The 16346-nt window shown below is 52.3% G+C and overlaps 1 protein-coding gene across 3 annotated transcripts in view; it reads right to left on the bottom strand.

Moving 5' to 3' along the window:
- Positions 1 to 1370: 1370 nt before the first annotated feature.
- KSR2 (kinase suppressor of ras 2) overlaps positions 1371 to 16346 on the bottom strand; it is a 485310-nt gene continuing 470334 nt past the window's right edge. For all 3 annotated transcript variants that reach the window (XM_070769588.1, XM_070769587.1, XM_070769585.1), the window contains one exon: positions 1371 to 15849. In XM_070769588.1, coding sequence (XP_070625689.1) covers positions 15843 to 15849 — 7 coding nt within the window. In that variant the 3' untranslated portion in view covers positions 1371 to 15842. The remainder of the gene's footprint in view (positions 15850 to 16346) is intronic.

Genomic DNA, 16346 nt, shown 5'->3' with positions numbered 1-16346 from the left:
TCTGGGGTGCAGAAACTTGGAGCAGAGATTGTTCTTTACCCACTAAGGCTGGCCCCACTCCACAGCCATATTAGTAACAAACTCTAACACTACCGACTAACATCCGTAGAGCATTTACTAGAGGCTGGCACTGCTCCAAGTAGTTATGTTCTTCCACGTAAGCCACAATTATGCCTATTTTACCACAATTATGCCTATTACATGAAAATGGAGGCTCAGAGAAGCTAAGCGACTTACCCAAGGCCACACAGCTTGCATGTGGTAGAGCTAGACTTTGAGTCCAGGTCCATCAGGCTGCCCGTGCTCCTGGACTGCGTGCTGGGAAGAACTTACTGGGGCCAAGGAGGCCAGTTCATCTCTCTGCAGCATGGTCTCCAGGAAGGGGGCTGGGAATCTGAGTCAGTTACCCTTTGGCTTGTTTCCCCAGCTCTCAGTTCCTCCTGCTTTGGATGAGTTGAATAGCCCTGCCTCACTGGCTAGTTTTCCTGATGAGAAGTGATCTGGTTTCATAAAAGCACTCTGTAAAGTGGGCTTTAGTAATCCATGTGACCAAGGAGCCCGTCATGCTGTGTGTGTGCCCAAGAGAACGTGGGCTTTGGGTTCACACCTTGGCTTGGGCGGGTTACTTCATCCCTCTGCACCAGTTTCCTCTGTCAAAAGGAATTGGGTGGTTGTGGGAATTAATGACCGTGCTTAACACTTTCTGGGCCAGGGACAGAGCAGGTGCTCAATGTGTAGAATCACGCTGGGGGGTGTGTGTGTGCACAGTGTGTGCATACCTGTGTATGCTCTTATACATTCTCACCATATGCATCCCCAGGGAGAAAACTCATCCACGGCTGGCCAGATGGAAGGATTCCTGGCCAGGCTGTGACAGTTTGCATTGTTGTTGAGCAAACATTCACTTTCCTCCCCCTCCTACTCTGGGTAGAGTTTACGGCCCCTTGCAAATGAATGGCTGGATCACGGGACTTACTTTGGCCACTGGAATGTTAGTGAATGTGGTTTGAGAAGATGCCTTGAATGTCTTTATATGCAGTTTGGCTAAGCATTTCTGTTCTGGGGACCTGCCATAGGAAGAGCATGCCCCAGGGAGCTTCTCCTTCAGCCTGGGTCCTGAATTAGGGAGATGGGTGGAGCAGGCTTGATCTTGAAAGGACCCTTATTTAAGTCAATATGGGCCTCCAGACCTAGGAGCATGAGAATAAATGCTAGCTGTTGTTGGCCACAGAGTTTGTGGGGAAATTCGTTACACAGCTTTGTTGTGTCAATGGCTGACTGAGACATTGGCTGATATCACATCACAGGATCCCCTTTATACCACAGACAACAACAGAATTCACACCTGTTTTGGCGGCAGTGCGATGCAGTAATTTTTCAAATTCTTTATTGGCATAAATAATTCAGACATTGGATTCTCACTAAACATTGCACTAAACACAAGAAACAATAGGCTTGCCGGCCCAGAGGCTCACAACCTGTCCAACAGCCCAAGTTAGAAATACTTTTTTGAGAAGTGTAGAAAACTTTATAAATGATTCTGTACAAATATACACAGTGGACCCTCCATCCAGCTGGCCTTCCTTTCTTGGATGGCATCTGAATTGACAGTTCTTTCCCAGCAATGAGACATTGGCAATGAGAGAGATGGACAGACAGACAGACGAAGACAGACAAAGAGACAGAACAAGGAAAGGAAAGAAGTGGCCCCAAAAGGAAAACATGAAACCAACTTCTTACATGAACTCATTCTGTGACAGTCAGCACGACATGAAGAAAGTATGGGCCATCGGTCCATGTCAGTCTGTACAAGAATTAGTCTTTATATATATATATATAATATATATATGTATAATATTTATAGGTATATATACTTTGTGTATAGAAAAAAGTAACAGCATAATTTACATAGAGAAAGCCTTTTTTTTGTTTGTTTACAACTGAGAATTTTCCTAAGGTCAATAACTTTGAAAGTAATCAACCAAATGAATCATGCAGTAAGTGTGTGGAGTGGCCCCCAGTGGAAGATCAAAGCTCAGGGAGGCAGAAACGAAAAGCTTAGGGTGGGACTTGACTGCCCAAGTGGGATGCTCTCAGCCTGGCCCAGCCACGGGCAAGGGCACTCACCGGGTGTGACCAGACTCATCTGGCCCCAGTGCCTACCTCTGGCTTCTGTCTTGGCGCCCTGGGGGCGGCTAGTCTTGCCAGAGGCTCTCCAGCTCCCTGAGGGTGAGCCTCTGCCCTATGGATGCTGACCCCCACAGCAGTGGAGGGGGGTGTCCTTGTGAGATTTGGGCATCCCACCCCATGTCTATCAGGGAACCAACGTCTAAGAAAATAGTAAACACCTACCATCTCTCTATTCCAGTCCTTCCATTTTTTCAGGAAGATCCCCTTAGAGGTGGAATTCCTGGGGAAGCTTCAGTTGGGTCATGGAGAAGAGAAACCACATTTACTGAGCACCTACAGCTGTGCCAGGTATTGTGTGATGCTCCTGACATTCTTGACTTCAGCTGCTCCCTCCAGTATCCTTGAGGGTTAGGGATATACGAAGCTCTCATAGGCTGCATGAAGCTAAGAAAATCCAAGGAATGTTTGGGGGGGGAGTGCTGGTGCTGAGAATTGATGGCGAGGTCATTATTCACGATCCAGCGTGGCTTATGAAATACATGTTGTCACAATGAAACAGGTGAGCAAGCCCTGTTAATTTACAGCAACACACACACACACACACACACACCCCTGGGAGTCCTATGGTTGGCAAAAATACCATGTTCCCTATCCTTTAAGCTCTGACACATATTTATAGGGATAATGACACACACCATTCCATCAACAGGGTAGATGCATTTTCTCCCACACTTTCAGCTGCGCTGCAGACATGGCCTGTGGCCCACTAGGACCCCTAGGTCTTCTTCAGCCACTCTGTAACAAACCAATATTTCGCCCATCACACCTGTCACATCTAGTTGGGAGACCCTTAAAGCAGGGTATTTCCATGTTCACGCCTGTGCTTCATTTCAACACTCCAGTGGCCTATGAACAGGGTGACATAAACTCTCCAGCAAAGAGGCCCTGGTGACACAGCTGAGGGAGGCTTCCTGGTGTGGCAAGACAGATGTGCGGACCTCAGCGATCAGAGACACAGGTTGCAAGAGGAGGCAGAAGCAAAGACAGAGAGGAAAATGCCTTAAAGAGAAGGGCTGACGGCCAATCCATCTACAGAAGTGACGCCCCTGAGTCCTACCCAATGAAGGGGCACTAAGAGACACTGCATGGAGACAGGAAGCACAGAGCCAGAGGCGGTGAGGCAAAGGGAGTCCAAGGCAGCCTAAGCGCTGGTCTGATGCGGCGAGTGCAAATTCACTTGGGACGCCTATTTCCTCAGCTCAAGGCCAAGATCCTGGACCAGGTATGATGGGGGAGAAGTTGAGGACTCCACATCTGAGCCAGGGTGCCTTCTGTTCAGGCATGAAACTTCCCAGGGTCTCGCACCAGGGTTGGGGGAAAGCAGGGGAAGGGCAGAGCTAGTTCCTAGGGGGCAGGCTTTTCAGTAAATCGAGATCTTGCCTCTGGGCCTGCACATGGGCTGTTCCCTCCACCTGGCACACTGTTCCCTACCACTCACTCCCATGTGACTCAAATCTCAAGATAAGGTTCAGGAGTCCCCTCCTCCGAGAAGCTTCTCTTGAGGGCCCTTGCTGGGGCAGGGTGATCCTCTGGAGCTTCAGAACCCCGTCACAACTTTTCTGTCTTCTCCTCTGGACTTAGGTCCCTGCAGGGAGTGGCCACCTCCTCACTTTTTCCAGGAACACAGGAAGCACTGACTGAATATTTACTGGATGAGTGTATGAGATGAAGTCTTGGGGAATGAAGGGACACATGTTGCCTGATGCTGAGCTCTGCTGGGGGTATAGGCAGTGTGGCTGGGGACACGGGCTTTTGAAATACTGGGAAGATTTTCTTTGAGTCCTTCAACTGCTCAATAGGAAGCATCTTAAACCCATCAAAGGGCCAGAAAGTAGGAGCTACAGTGGTACTCAGGGACCACGACATGGAGCAACGCCTGTGGAATGTGGGAGTCTATGTGGATTTGGGGAGCCCACAGTGGGTAAAGGCTACCAACTGGATGAAAGCTTGGGAAGGGGGTGCCAGAGAGGCCTGGGTGACATCACGCCTGACACTGTTCGGGCATCCAGCCCCAAGGCTTGGGGCTTTCTGAGGATTTATTCTGGACAGCAAGGTCAGGATGAATGGGCCAAGAAAGAGAAATGAAAATCTACCGCCTTCCTTGAGGTAGGGGGCACCGGGGCAGAGGAAAGACATGAGAGAGAGGAGGAAGAAGCTGGGGAAAATCTTTAGGCATCTCACAGTTGTGCTCAGACCTGGCCAAGGGCACCCACACTGGCTGTGCCCACTCCATTAATTACCCAGCCTGGCCCAGCACTGCCCAGCTGGCTGGGCATTTATAGGGGGGCTGAGCAGGACTCCATGGGAGGCTGGTTGGGAGCACGAGTGGGTGGGCACTGGAAGGGACTTGGTGTAGCAAGACAGGTACATTAGGGTAGTCTGGTATCTACACTAGCTGCAGAGCAGTTACTTGAACTTACACGGGTTCATAGGTACCCATTTTATTATTAGTAGTAGTAGCAACACAGAAAATAAACAGAGGGAAGTGGCTACAGTCTTGGGGACCAATGCATGGCATTCACTGACAAGGATGCATTTAAACTGCCACTGCCCCGAGCCGGGCAGGGCTAGGGTGGGGAAAAGTTGACACCCTGGGGAATGGAACTCCAGTCTTGACTCAGAATCCTTCTTGGAAGGTGCTGGGCTGAGTGTCCCTGACTCCCAAAACAACTTTCCCAGCCCTAGTCCTTTGCAATGCCTGACTTCCTCGCACCCCCCCCCCATCCTGGGACCGTGGGAACCCCCTAGGATCTGATTGCAGGGGTGGAGCAGTGGAACCCACAGAGCTCATCCATACCCCACCACCCACCCCCATCCCCAAATCAGTCACATGGCACGGCACTGAACAGCCACCTCTTGTTCACACCATCCGTTTTATGACTCCGTCCCCACCAGAGACAGCCCTTATAACTCTCTTCCCCACAGTTAACTGGGGATTAGAAGGAGGGTGGGAGAGGCCCTCGGATGTCAGGGGACTCTCCTTCCTGGGGAGGACAGAGGGGACTTCCCTGAGTAGCCCCTGAGAGCAGCACTGGGGTTGCTGATGCAAGTGCTGAGATTTCCATTCAATAAGAGGATCTGCATCAGTAAGAGGATGGGGCCGGCCACCATGGAAGGAACAGGGGAGGATGTGGCAGGGAGAGCCGGGAGTCGGGTGCATGACCCGTGGGTTGCTTCCTAGCCTGTGAGCTGGGATTGCAGACCTTGTCATGTTCATGTAGATGGTGACGGGTAAGTCAATTTCCTCTTCACCCAGGCAGCCTTCCAACCATTGAAGATGGCCTTTAAAACCCATTTCCGTGCTTTAGGTACTTCCTTCTTGCCTAGGCAGCCTTCCAACCATTGAAGGTTGCCCTTAAAACCTATTTCCATGCCTTAGGTTCTCAAAGAGCCCCCTCCTTGGGTTTTCCCATTTCCCCTCCATCTGATTTCCCTTTTCTCTCATGAAAGGCTGCAGAATGGCAGGAGGCTGAATGTGGGTCCTAGTGAGGTGGCCAGAAGACAGTGTGCAAACGACGTCTGCCTTCGCTTAAAGCGGTGAAAGTCAGATGGTGACAGTGGAGCCCTTAAAAGCGCCCAGTGCCTCCCCGCTGCCCTCCGAAGACCTTTGAGATGCTCCCCAGCCTGGGATGCTCCCACTCCCCAGCCCCCAGCCTGCTTCATGCACTGTCTACCCTGCTCATCCCCTCCCTGGTCTCCCGCCACGCCTTGGCCCATGCCACACTTGTCTTCTTCTCGGGGTCTTTGTGTTTTGTGTTTCCTCTGCCTAGAATGGTGCTTTCAAATGGGCGAGGGAGGGGGATTCTATCCTCCTCCCCACCAGGGACATTTGCAATGTCTGGAGACATCTTTGCTTGTCTCAACTCAGGGGTGGCAGGAAAGTGGGGGTGCCACCAGCAGCTAGTGGATGGAGGCCAGGGGTGCTACTCAACACCCTCCAGCACACAGGATGCCCCACTCACAACACGAATTTCCTGGTCCCAAACATCAACAGTGTCGCGGCTGAGGGACCCTGACCTAGAACGAGCGCCCCTTCCCTTCTCTTCCCTGAAATCTCATCTGAAATGTTACCTGCCAGCAAAGACCTTTGCCAATTGCTCCCTCAACTATAGTCTCATCTCATGTTACTGATCCTCTTGTGGTGGTGGTGGGGAGGGGGAGGGATGGTGCTATGTGAGTGGTAATTTATATATTTGTCAATGGCTGCCTTCTTGTCTACCTCCTCCAGTAGGCTCTAAATTTCAGAAAGGGGAGACTTTATTTCCCTCATCACTGAATGCCCAGGGTCCACCAGCGTAGTAGACGCTCAGTGAATAATCTGTCGCATACATGGCATATGAAGGAAAAACCCTGTGGAGTTCAGATCTGATCCGGCCCTTGTCATCCGTGTGGGGATGCAAAAAGTCCGTCTACCACCTTGGCCAGCCCGGCGCTCCCTCCTTCACAATAGGCTTCTCTGTCTCCTACTGTCTGTTGTTGTTTTCTGCTATCCTGGCACCAGTCTCTCCAAAATTCTCACTCTAAGCACTGGAGGTCAGGGTATTTTTAAACTACAAGAACTAGCCAAGCTGGTCTATTTTTTTTTTTTTTTCTTAAGTGGTGGAAAAGAAAAACTAAGATTTGTTTTTAATCATTAGACGTTCAAATCTAAGAAGGCAGGATGCAAATAGCCCGTTGACATAAACAATGACTGCCCGCTCAATGGAGGGAGGGAACTGTTCTTCTGAGCTAATTTAAGCTAAATACATGGCAGCTATTTTTCATCTCTACTATTGTGTAACTTTCTCCTCGGCTCATGGTCCGGGGGAGATGCTATCTGGCAGGAGGCAGTGGTGGTAGAGGATAAGGGGAGAAAGGGAACGCAGAAAAGCGGCATACAGAAAGTCCTCTCGGCCACCAAGCTGGTTACTAAAGGCATTTCAAAAGCTCAAGGATAGAGTTGTTGGTCCACTGGGATTCCAGGGAATTTTATCTGGGTGAAAACTTGATTTTGAGCCTTCCACACAGTGAAACAACCAAAAAACAACTGCAATTAGATTTCCTTCTGCCTCTCTACAGGCAGCATTCCATATCTCAGAGATGTCCAGATTGAACCACAGAAACTTTTATAAACTGCCTCAAGTGAAGAAACCCACCCACTCACATACACACCGTATTTTCCTAAGGTCCAGGAGATTAAACCAGTCCATCCTAAAGGAAATCAACCCTGAATATTCACCGGAAGGACGGATGCTGAAGTTGAAGCTCCAATACTTTGGCCACCTGATGCGAAGAGCTGACTCATTGGAAAAGACCCTGATGCTGGGAAAGATTGAGGGCAGGGGGAGAAGGGGACAACAGAGGATGAGATGGTTGGATGGCATCACCGACTCGATGGACATGAGTTTCAGCAAGCTCTGGGGGATGGTGAAGGACACGTTAGCCCGGCGTGCTGCAATCCATGGGGTTGCAAAGAGTCGGACGTGACTGAGCGACTGAACAATGGGGCCTTCCAGCCCAGTGAGTATGAGGTCTTGAGGGGAAGCCATTCCCAGGAGGTTAAATGATTTCTCTCCAAGCAAACACATTATCAAATAGGATCATACTCAAGGTCTTAGGATAGAATCTTTCTTTCTGCATTTTAACTTACCTGACTGCAAATAAAGCTCTGCAGGGCCCATTGAGCCCACCAGCAACAGCCAAGACAGTTTCTGGAAATTTCTGGGGCCTTAGTTCTAAATCTGCCTCTAAGAAGGGCCCTGGCTTGGGAGAGTTCACCTTCCATGCTCTGGGTCCGAGTTCTTTCTCCTGTATAAGGAGGGGAGGCATGAGATAAGGCTGGCTACTTGTGTCCACATGAAGTAGGAAGGCATGCTGTGATTTTAGAAATATCTGCCACTAGAATGGAAGGTGCAGTGGTGGCAGAAATGTCACATATTTGTACCCCCTGGATCAGGTCGTCCTTCTGGATCTTCTAAATATAGATCATTCTAGACCTTTGCTGCAATGACCAGGCTGAGATAAAATTTCAGGTCCAGACCTAGCTGGCCCCTATGAGGGCATGCTGTGTTCCTCTATTTCTGCATTGGTCTCTGAGCCATAGTGTGTGGGGGAGTCACTGACACACAGCACATCTGACCCCTCCATTGGAAGACACGACCAGCCAGGGTTTTCCTTTGTGGGGTCCTTGTGTGTGGAATCATTGTCCTCATTTATGGAACCAGGCTCTTCCTTCAGCAGGCCTGGGGAGGGAATGTGAGGTGGCAGGGACAAATTCAAGTTTTCTGGGGCTCAGAATAGCCACTGGCCACTCTCCAGCTGCATCCCTCTGCCCAGTGCATCTTGTTCAGCTTCCAGGTTCATCGTCTTCACAGAGCCAGCCTCCAGGGGAGGTGGGGCTGATCTCCGTCTCCTAGCTCCTAGCAGGTGATGGCTGAATGCTGGGGGTCAGCTGTTCTCTTCTGTAGGCTGGCACTGGCTCTCAGAACACTGTGCAGGACATCAAGTCGAATTCACAGAAGTTGATTTTACTGGGGATTCAGAAACCAGGTGGGGAAGCTTGGAAAAAGCAGCCTGTTGTCAGTCTTTTAGAGATTTAGCTACACAGTAGTGTCTTCAAAGCTCTGATAAGCCCTGCAGTCAACAACTCGGCTCAGTCTTGTCCTTCCTAAGCATTTCCAATGCGTGTTTGTCTCGAACCCTTCCGACGATGCGACATTCATCTAATCTGCCATGGAATTAAAGGCCTATGCGCCACACCTGGTTAACTGGGTCAACCTGGCTGAGGCAAGCTCCGGACAAAGCCCATTTCCTCCAGCGTGGCCCTCAACAGAGGGACAGCGGCCATCTCAACCCCAGGGCAACAAATCCTTTGTATCCTTGGTGTTAGGAAAAGGGGCTAGAGGATGCTAGTGTTCAGCGTGACCCAGTGGGAGGGAGAGGGACTCACTGCTGAGCCTCCCAAGACAGAGGACCACAGTTCAATGTTCAGAGTGGTCCAGCAAGGGGGCTGGGCTGAAGGTGCAGGCTGCTCAGCACAGAGGTGTTGAAGAAGCTTGGGAGTGGCTTTGCCAACCCAGATGCACATTTCCTGGAAATGTGCAGCTCCTGGCAGCCTGTCAGTCTGGGGGTGTAAGTGGGAGCTTCCATGCAAACTCCCAGGAGGGTCCCCACCCTCCCCTGAATCCTCTCCTTATCCCGGTTATAAGCTACAAGTAACACCAGCGGTGGGGCCTGTAACACCCCGACAGACAGCCAGCATCTACTGCTCAAGGTGGTGGTGGGCTCCTGGGAAGGAACGAGCCCAGAGAACCACATTTATAATGTTGGCTCTACCACGTCCCAGGCTGGTTTATGTCTGAGTCCCACCACTTCTCTGCCTGTGAAATGCGGGTGATGGTACCACCTCCGAGGGCCATCCTGTCAGGGGGATTCAGTGAGCCTGGCACGCAGCAAGTGCTCGGTGAAAAGCGGCTGTTAGAGATGCATCATTACTCTGCATCCCAGGACTTAGGTACCTGTGACACCGGTCCCAGCAAGTCTCTTTGTGAGTCACCACCATTGAATCTGGCATATTCATTCGGAGTGAGGTGGAATCCACAGTACAGGGCCAGGGTGTGGGGAATCCCATTACCACCCAGCCCTGCCAGTGGACCCTCCTGGCTGCAGGGAAGGACATGTGGTCCCCTGTCTCAGGGCCTTGCACTGACTCCCTTCAGCTCCCGGCCCCCGCATTCAGCAAGCATTTACTGAGTGCCTATGATGTGCCAGGAGTTATGCTTGGTGGCAGTGTGTAGGTAAGTTGAGAACGTTGGGGAAGCTTAAAGGTCTCCCACCAACTTTGTGCCCCATCTGGTAGGAAGGGCATGGATGGCGTGCCCTTGAGAGGGGAGTCAGTGACTTGGGGTGATAATCAGGAGCAGTGGCTGGAGAGGAATGGGGCTACCCAGGAAGAACCTGCCAGACACAAGGTTTCTACATTCCAGGGCTCCAGGCTGCACCTCATCCCCCTTGGAGGTCAGGACTATTCTTACAGGTGTGTGCAGGTGAGGGCTGGGCTGGGAATGGGGGCTGGTAAGGTGAAGCTGGGGGGCCAGGGAGAGTGTCCGCCTGAGCTTGCTCAAAACCTTCCTCACTTCACAGGTAAAGCTGAAAGAGGACACAGCAAATGCACGGCTCACTGAGGTCTGTTCCTTTGTTGCTAAGACAGAATGTCAACAGAAGCCATCATGATGTCACCACCACCCTTTCGGACTGGGCTGAAGAGCATTCAATGGTCAAATGACTGTCCTGCTACACGTGGGCTGCTCACCCTCATCCATTGCACTGAAATATGGGACCACTGGACCCCAGTGATGGGATGTGGGGGGCATGGGGCAGGTTTGATAAAAGTGGCAGCAGTGGGCTGACCCTGGTGGCCCAGAGGTCTGGGGAATCTATCTCTGGGGGGTCTGCTACGAAAGAACCAAAGTGACCACCGAAGGCACAGCCGAAAGCTCCTTGGAGGACGTCAGGGGTTTTGAAATGAGCCCCTCTCCCCAAAAACGATACATTCAAGTCCTAACCCTGACTACCTCAGTATGTGACCTTATTTGGAAAGAGGGTCTCTGCGGATGTCATTGGTTAAGATAAAGTTGAACTTGAGTAGGATGGATCCTAATCCAACATAACTGGCGTGTCCTTAGGTGAAGATGCTGGGAGATGACAGACACACACAAGGAGAAGGCTGTGTGATGACAGGGGCAGAGGTTGGAGAGATGAAGCCACAAGCCAAGGAATGCCAAAACTGCCAGAAAACCATGGGGAGTAAAGAGGCGGCCGGGAAGGACTCCTTAAGAACTCCTTTATGAGTTCCAGGGGAACTGTGGTCCTGCCAGCCCTTGATTCTAGACCTCTAGCCTTCAGAACTGAGAACATCAATTCCTGCTCTTTGCACTTTGCTCCAGCAGCCCTAGCCAGCTGGTGCAGAGGGGGGAAGGGGCTTGAGTGCATCGGTGGCATATTTGAAACAAGACTGGCCCTAAGGGGATGGCTGGGTAAAAAGGCCGGTGAAGGATGAGGACAGAGTGGGCAAATTTAGGAACTCAAGGTTGAGAACAAGCATGGAAAAGCCAGCCAAGGATGGCAGTCTTGCCTCCAAAGGCCCCCAAGTCAGAGTCCTTGAAATCCCAAGGGTCCTTGTGAGGGACTGAATCATGCACACACTGCCCTCCCCCAACTCATACGTTGAAGCTCTAACCTCCACTGTGGCTGTTTGGAGAGAGGGTCCTTAAAGAGGTAATTAAGGTCAAACTGGGTTGTAAGGGCAGGACGGTAGTGTGATGTGACTGGTGTCCTTAGAAGAGACAGATGCCAGGCACGTTTGCACCCAGAGAAAAGGCCACGTAAAGACAGAGTGGGAGGCTGACTGTCTCCAAGCCAAGCAGAGAGGCCTCAGAAGAAACCAACCCTGACACCTTGATCTTGAACTTCCAGCCTCCAGAACTGTGAGCCAATATGTTTCTGTTGTTGAAGCTTCCCAGGCTATGGTATTTTGCAACGGCAGCCAGAGCAGACTGGACGAAAGCAGGAGCCCTCCTGAGGTAGGGCCTGAATTCCCCTCCAGATCCTGCCCACAAAGTGGTCTCCATGTCCGCACACCTCTCCCAGGATGGGGAGCTTTCTACCTCCCAGAGCGAGCCGTTGGGAAGTCCTTCCCCTGCTAGGATATGTTCTTGGCCCTTGTGACTCCCATCCCAGCTCCTGGTTCCCCCAGCTGGGAGCTATGTGCAAGCTGGTTTTTCCTTCTTTCTGACAGTTGCCTAGATCAAAGGTTAGGAAAAGTCTTCAGTGAAGGGCAAGACGGTAAATATTTTCAGCTTGAAGGGCCACCCTGTCTCCGTTACAAGTAGTCGTGGCACAAATGAAACTGTGGCCTGTATGTAAATGAGTGGGTGTGGCTATGCACCAACCACCTTTGTTTATTCTCACCGATATTTGAATTTCGTAGGGTTTTCACATACTATGAAACCTTCAGTTTTTTTTTTTCCCCTCCAGTTAAACACTGTACAAACCATCTGATGGGCTGGATACAGCCTATTCTGCCTACAGTAAGTCTAGAGTTTTAAACATAGTGACTGGGCCTAAGTGCATATCACTTCTTTCCTGTTCCTTACTGCTAAGTCACTTCAGTCGTGTCCGACTCTGTGCGACCCCATAGAATCCCAGGCTCCCCCGTCCCTGGGATTCTCCAGGCAAGAACACTGGAGTGGGTTGCCATTTCCTTCTCCAATGCAGGAAATTGAAAAGTGAAAGTGAAGTCGCTCAGTCGTGTCCGACTCTTAGTGACCCCATGGACTGCAGCCTACCAGGCTCCTCCACCCATGGGATTTTCCAGGCAAGAGTACTGGAGTGGGGTGCCATTGCCTATTGCCTTTTCCTGTTCCTTAGCCAATCACAAAAACTGCAGGAGATGGTGGGTGGGGCAGGATGTGGAAAGGGGACAGACCAGGGTTTCCCAGATACAGGAATCTAGTCTCCAGATAGAAATCCAGAGCTTCTATTGGCAAAGAATCCAAGATAGAAATAGAGAGTCGGGGGGCTCCATGGCAAGATGAGAGCTTTCTCTTTGACCAGCAAAAGGAAAACCAGGACAAAACAATTACATGCAGACTCTGATCTTTAGTCTACTCTGGGAATGGTGACATGTGGAGATGGCCCCACATAAGGTCAAGGAAGTTTCCCTCCAAGGGGATTCCCCCCCGCCCCATTTTATGAAAGACCTGTGGCCAGGAAGAGCTGGGTGGAATTCAACGTGCAAATCCACACACCCTGCAAAAAAGGCAGAGTCACGACTCACTAGTGAATCTTTACCCCACAGACTGGTCCCTTTGGGAAGCCCGTGTGTGTGAGCGTTTGCTGAAAGGGAGGCAGAGACAGAAGTAACTGGCAGTTGGGTGCTGGGCAGCTGTGTGCAGCTATGGTGGGATGTGTGCACACGATCTGTGTTGCGTGGATTCTGCAGAGTGAGCCAATGGTGGGTCTGGCAACTGTGATGTAAATGCACACACCCCTTTTCCTTCCTTGCAGAAGATGAATGAATGTGACCTCCTCCCTGTGCTTCAGTGAATGAGGATGGAGGTCAGCAGGGGAAGCAGCGGTTTGGTTCTTTATGTGAAAGCTGGCTTCTAAACAATTCAGGGCGGTGAAGCCAGAGGAAGGTAACAGGGAGGGGCTGGACTGGTTACAGTGGAGACGGAGGAAGGAGGGAGCCAAGTGAAGACCTGGGAAAAGAGGGAGGAGGTGAGAGTAGGTGACGTGGGACCCAGTTCTGCAGGCAGAGGAGCTGCAAAGGCGCAGGGGCTTCTCCCTGGTCTCTCAGCCCCTGTCTTTAATCCCAACCTGGTGCTCGTGAACAAATGGAAAAATTAGCCTGTGGAGATGCCGCTGGGCCCTGCCAAAGGCTCTGGGTGGCGTGTTAAATTCAGGAAACAACAGCGACCAGAGGTTCCGATGAGCATTTTGGCTTTAGGCAGCTGACCCTGACTGCTCCTCCCCTTCCCCATTTCCTTCCCCTGCACAGAGGTCCCTGATAAAGACTGGGGTCCAGGGACCCAAGAAGTCTGATTGGGCTAAAGAGATGCAAGACTCTCAGGAGGCTCAAGCGGAGGTCTGGGGCACGTCTGCTGGGGGACCTCCTGGGACAGGGAGGCAGCCACTGACGAGAGCTGCCTGCAGCAACATCAGAGCAGCTGGGGTTTGTGCAAACATGTATAAATGGCTCTAGGACACATAAAAGATGGCCTGAGGGCCACAGTGACAGATGCCCCCAGAAAAGGAACATTCAGGAACGGCCCATGTGAGGGCCTGGAGTCTCTGGTCCCAGGCGGCTGGGAAGGTGATCAGGAAGGCCTTTGGGGAGGCACAGGGCTCCCCTTCGGCCTGGGTCTTGGGAAGCATGACTGGTCTCATCATTTTCCCCAGTTTGGAAGCAGGCTTGGCCCCCACAGCATGAACCTGTCTGGGGGCCACCCAGAGTGGGAAAGATCCCTGTTTCTCCGGTTGGATGTTGAGTCTGAGCCTAGGTTGGGTTTTTGACGTCTGAGGTCCCCTCTCTGGGAGGGAGATGTCTGGATGAGGTGGCGATCAGAATAAACCAAGCCTGGGCAGTGCCCAGGAAGTTCGGCAGGACTGTGGGCTGACCCCGGGCCTCCTGCCTAATGCCCAGCTGTCCTGCTAGTATCCTACTGGGGAACAGAGTTCCCCCTGATGCCAGGTCAGGTGAGTGCAGTGCAGGGTTTGGGGAACGAAAGACATTCCCTTGTAAGGTAAGGAACATAAGATAGAGGCTCTCCTTATCGCCCTGCACCTAACTTGTTCCCAGCGACCTCCACGTAGAACACTGTACCCCAGTGTGGTCAGAAAAAGCAGCTGGTCCAGGTGGGGAGGGGGCGAGAGATGGGAGGTGGGGGAACCGAGTGTGCAGAGACATCAGATGGGGAAGCCACTCTGGGGCTCGGCACCGGCTGGAGCCCAGGACACAAAGCCCTGAAGAACAGCCGCCCTCCTCGCCTCCCCAAGGACTTCTTTTTTTTTTTTTTTCCCCCAAGGACTTCTTAAGGGCAAAGCGGTGGGGGTGGGGGAGGGATCACTGGCAAATAGGATGCCATGCACGTGCCATACAACCTGTCACACACACACACACACAACCTAGCGACCCGTATCTGTCATCGTGGTGGACAAACTTAGCTGGTGTGAGTGCCAGAGCAGAGGGAGGGAAAAAGAATGTCCTAGAACTTATCCCTCCCAGAGCCCCGTTTCCCAAGGCTCAGACTTCAGAGGGTGTCATGGATAAAGGTGAGCTGGAAGGAGGCCCCCTGAAGTCATCCTGGCCAGGGAGCCACTGTGCTTTCCAAACGGTGGTGGTGGGGGGCAGCGAGGAAAAAAGGGATGAGGCTGTTACAGAACAGGAGAAGGCGGCAGAAAGTGGGCAGCATACCCAAGAGAGACCCAGAGGGCAGAAGACATGCACTTCAGAACGAGATGCAAAAGTACCCAAACCCTGACGGGCTTGTGTGGAGCCTCTGAGAACAGACGTTTGCAAAGGAACAGCTGAGTCCCCCACCCAGATCTCAGCCCTGTAGCCTCCACTAAGCAGGTGCTCAGCTTTGCAGCCCCCTCACCATCTTTGCAGAGAGCGCAGCCGAACCCCCATGAAGATACGGAAACAGCTGGGGGTGGGGTGCCCTACTCTGGACCCGGGCAGCCTGACTCCTGTTGTCAAGAGGAGCTGAGAGCAGATGGCATCGTGCACATAGACACACACGCACACACAGACCGGCCCTGCGAGCCTGCCCGCATGGGCCCCCTGCCCTCGTCTCCATGGCCCAGCGGCTCTGTATCCAGCCCGTCATTCTCTTGTCTACACCGTCCCCCGGGGCTCACTGATCAACTCCGTGTCCCCCTAGCCGGTCCCGTGAAGTCCTGGCGGGGGGTCCCTGCCCTTGCCTGGGCGAAGGCGCGAGTCTGGGTGCAGGGAAGCCGCCGGGCTCAGTCGTGCAGCACTCCCAGGCCGGCCGGGGTCGGTACCCTCTGATGGTGAGCCTCTGGCCTCCTGAACTGGCAGAGGGCAGAGCGGGGGAGGAGAGGTGGCTTGGGAGCTGAGGGAGCTGAGAGCTGTCCCCTTGGCTCAGCGGTCACAGCCTGGAGCGCGGAGAGAACGAGAGAGTGGGAAGAGGTCACATGAGTATGACAACAGCATCTTTTGTGAATCAGTGCCCTGTCGGAGGGCAGGTGGTCTGAGATGAGTGGTTCCCATGCTCTGCAAGAAAAAGCGGTGGTCCTACTGGGCACTGGGCTCACGGCTGAGTGCCGCACATACCTGATCTCACTTAAACCTGAGGATGGTCCGCAAGAAAGGCACGTTGCACCCCTTTTACAGATGCGAAAACTGAGGCTCAGAGATGTTAGGTGTTTTGCCCAAGGGTGCACAGCCAGCAAGTAGCAGGCTCTCCTCACTGGAGCAAGTGGCCTCTGGACTAGGGATGGTCACCCAGGTGTGGCTGGGTTGAGGCCATGTGGAGCTGCTGAGAATGCTCGGTCGGGGATGGAGTTGCAGGAGGAGGAGGGGAGACCAGAGCCACATCACAGACCCCAGCTCTGAGTGGAGGCTCTGCTGACTGCTGCTGAGCCAAGATCTG

Source organism: Bos indicus, chromosome 17, assembly GCF_029378745.1.
Source record: "Bos indicus isolate NIAB-ARS_2022 breed Sahiwal x Tharparkar chromosome 17, NIAB-ARS_B.indTharparkar_mat_pri_1.0, whole genome shotgun sequence".
Classification (NCBI taxonomy): domain Eukaryota; kingdom Metazoa; phylum Chordata; class Mammalia; order Artiodactyla; family Bovidae; genus Bos; species Bos indicus.
This window is presented reverse-complemented; position numbering and strand designations above follow the sequence as displayed.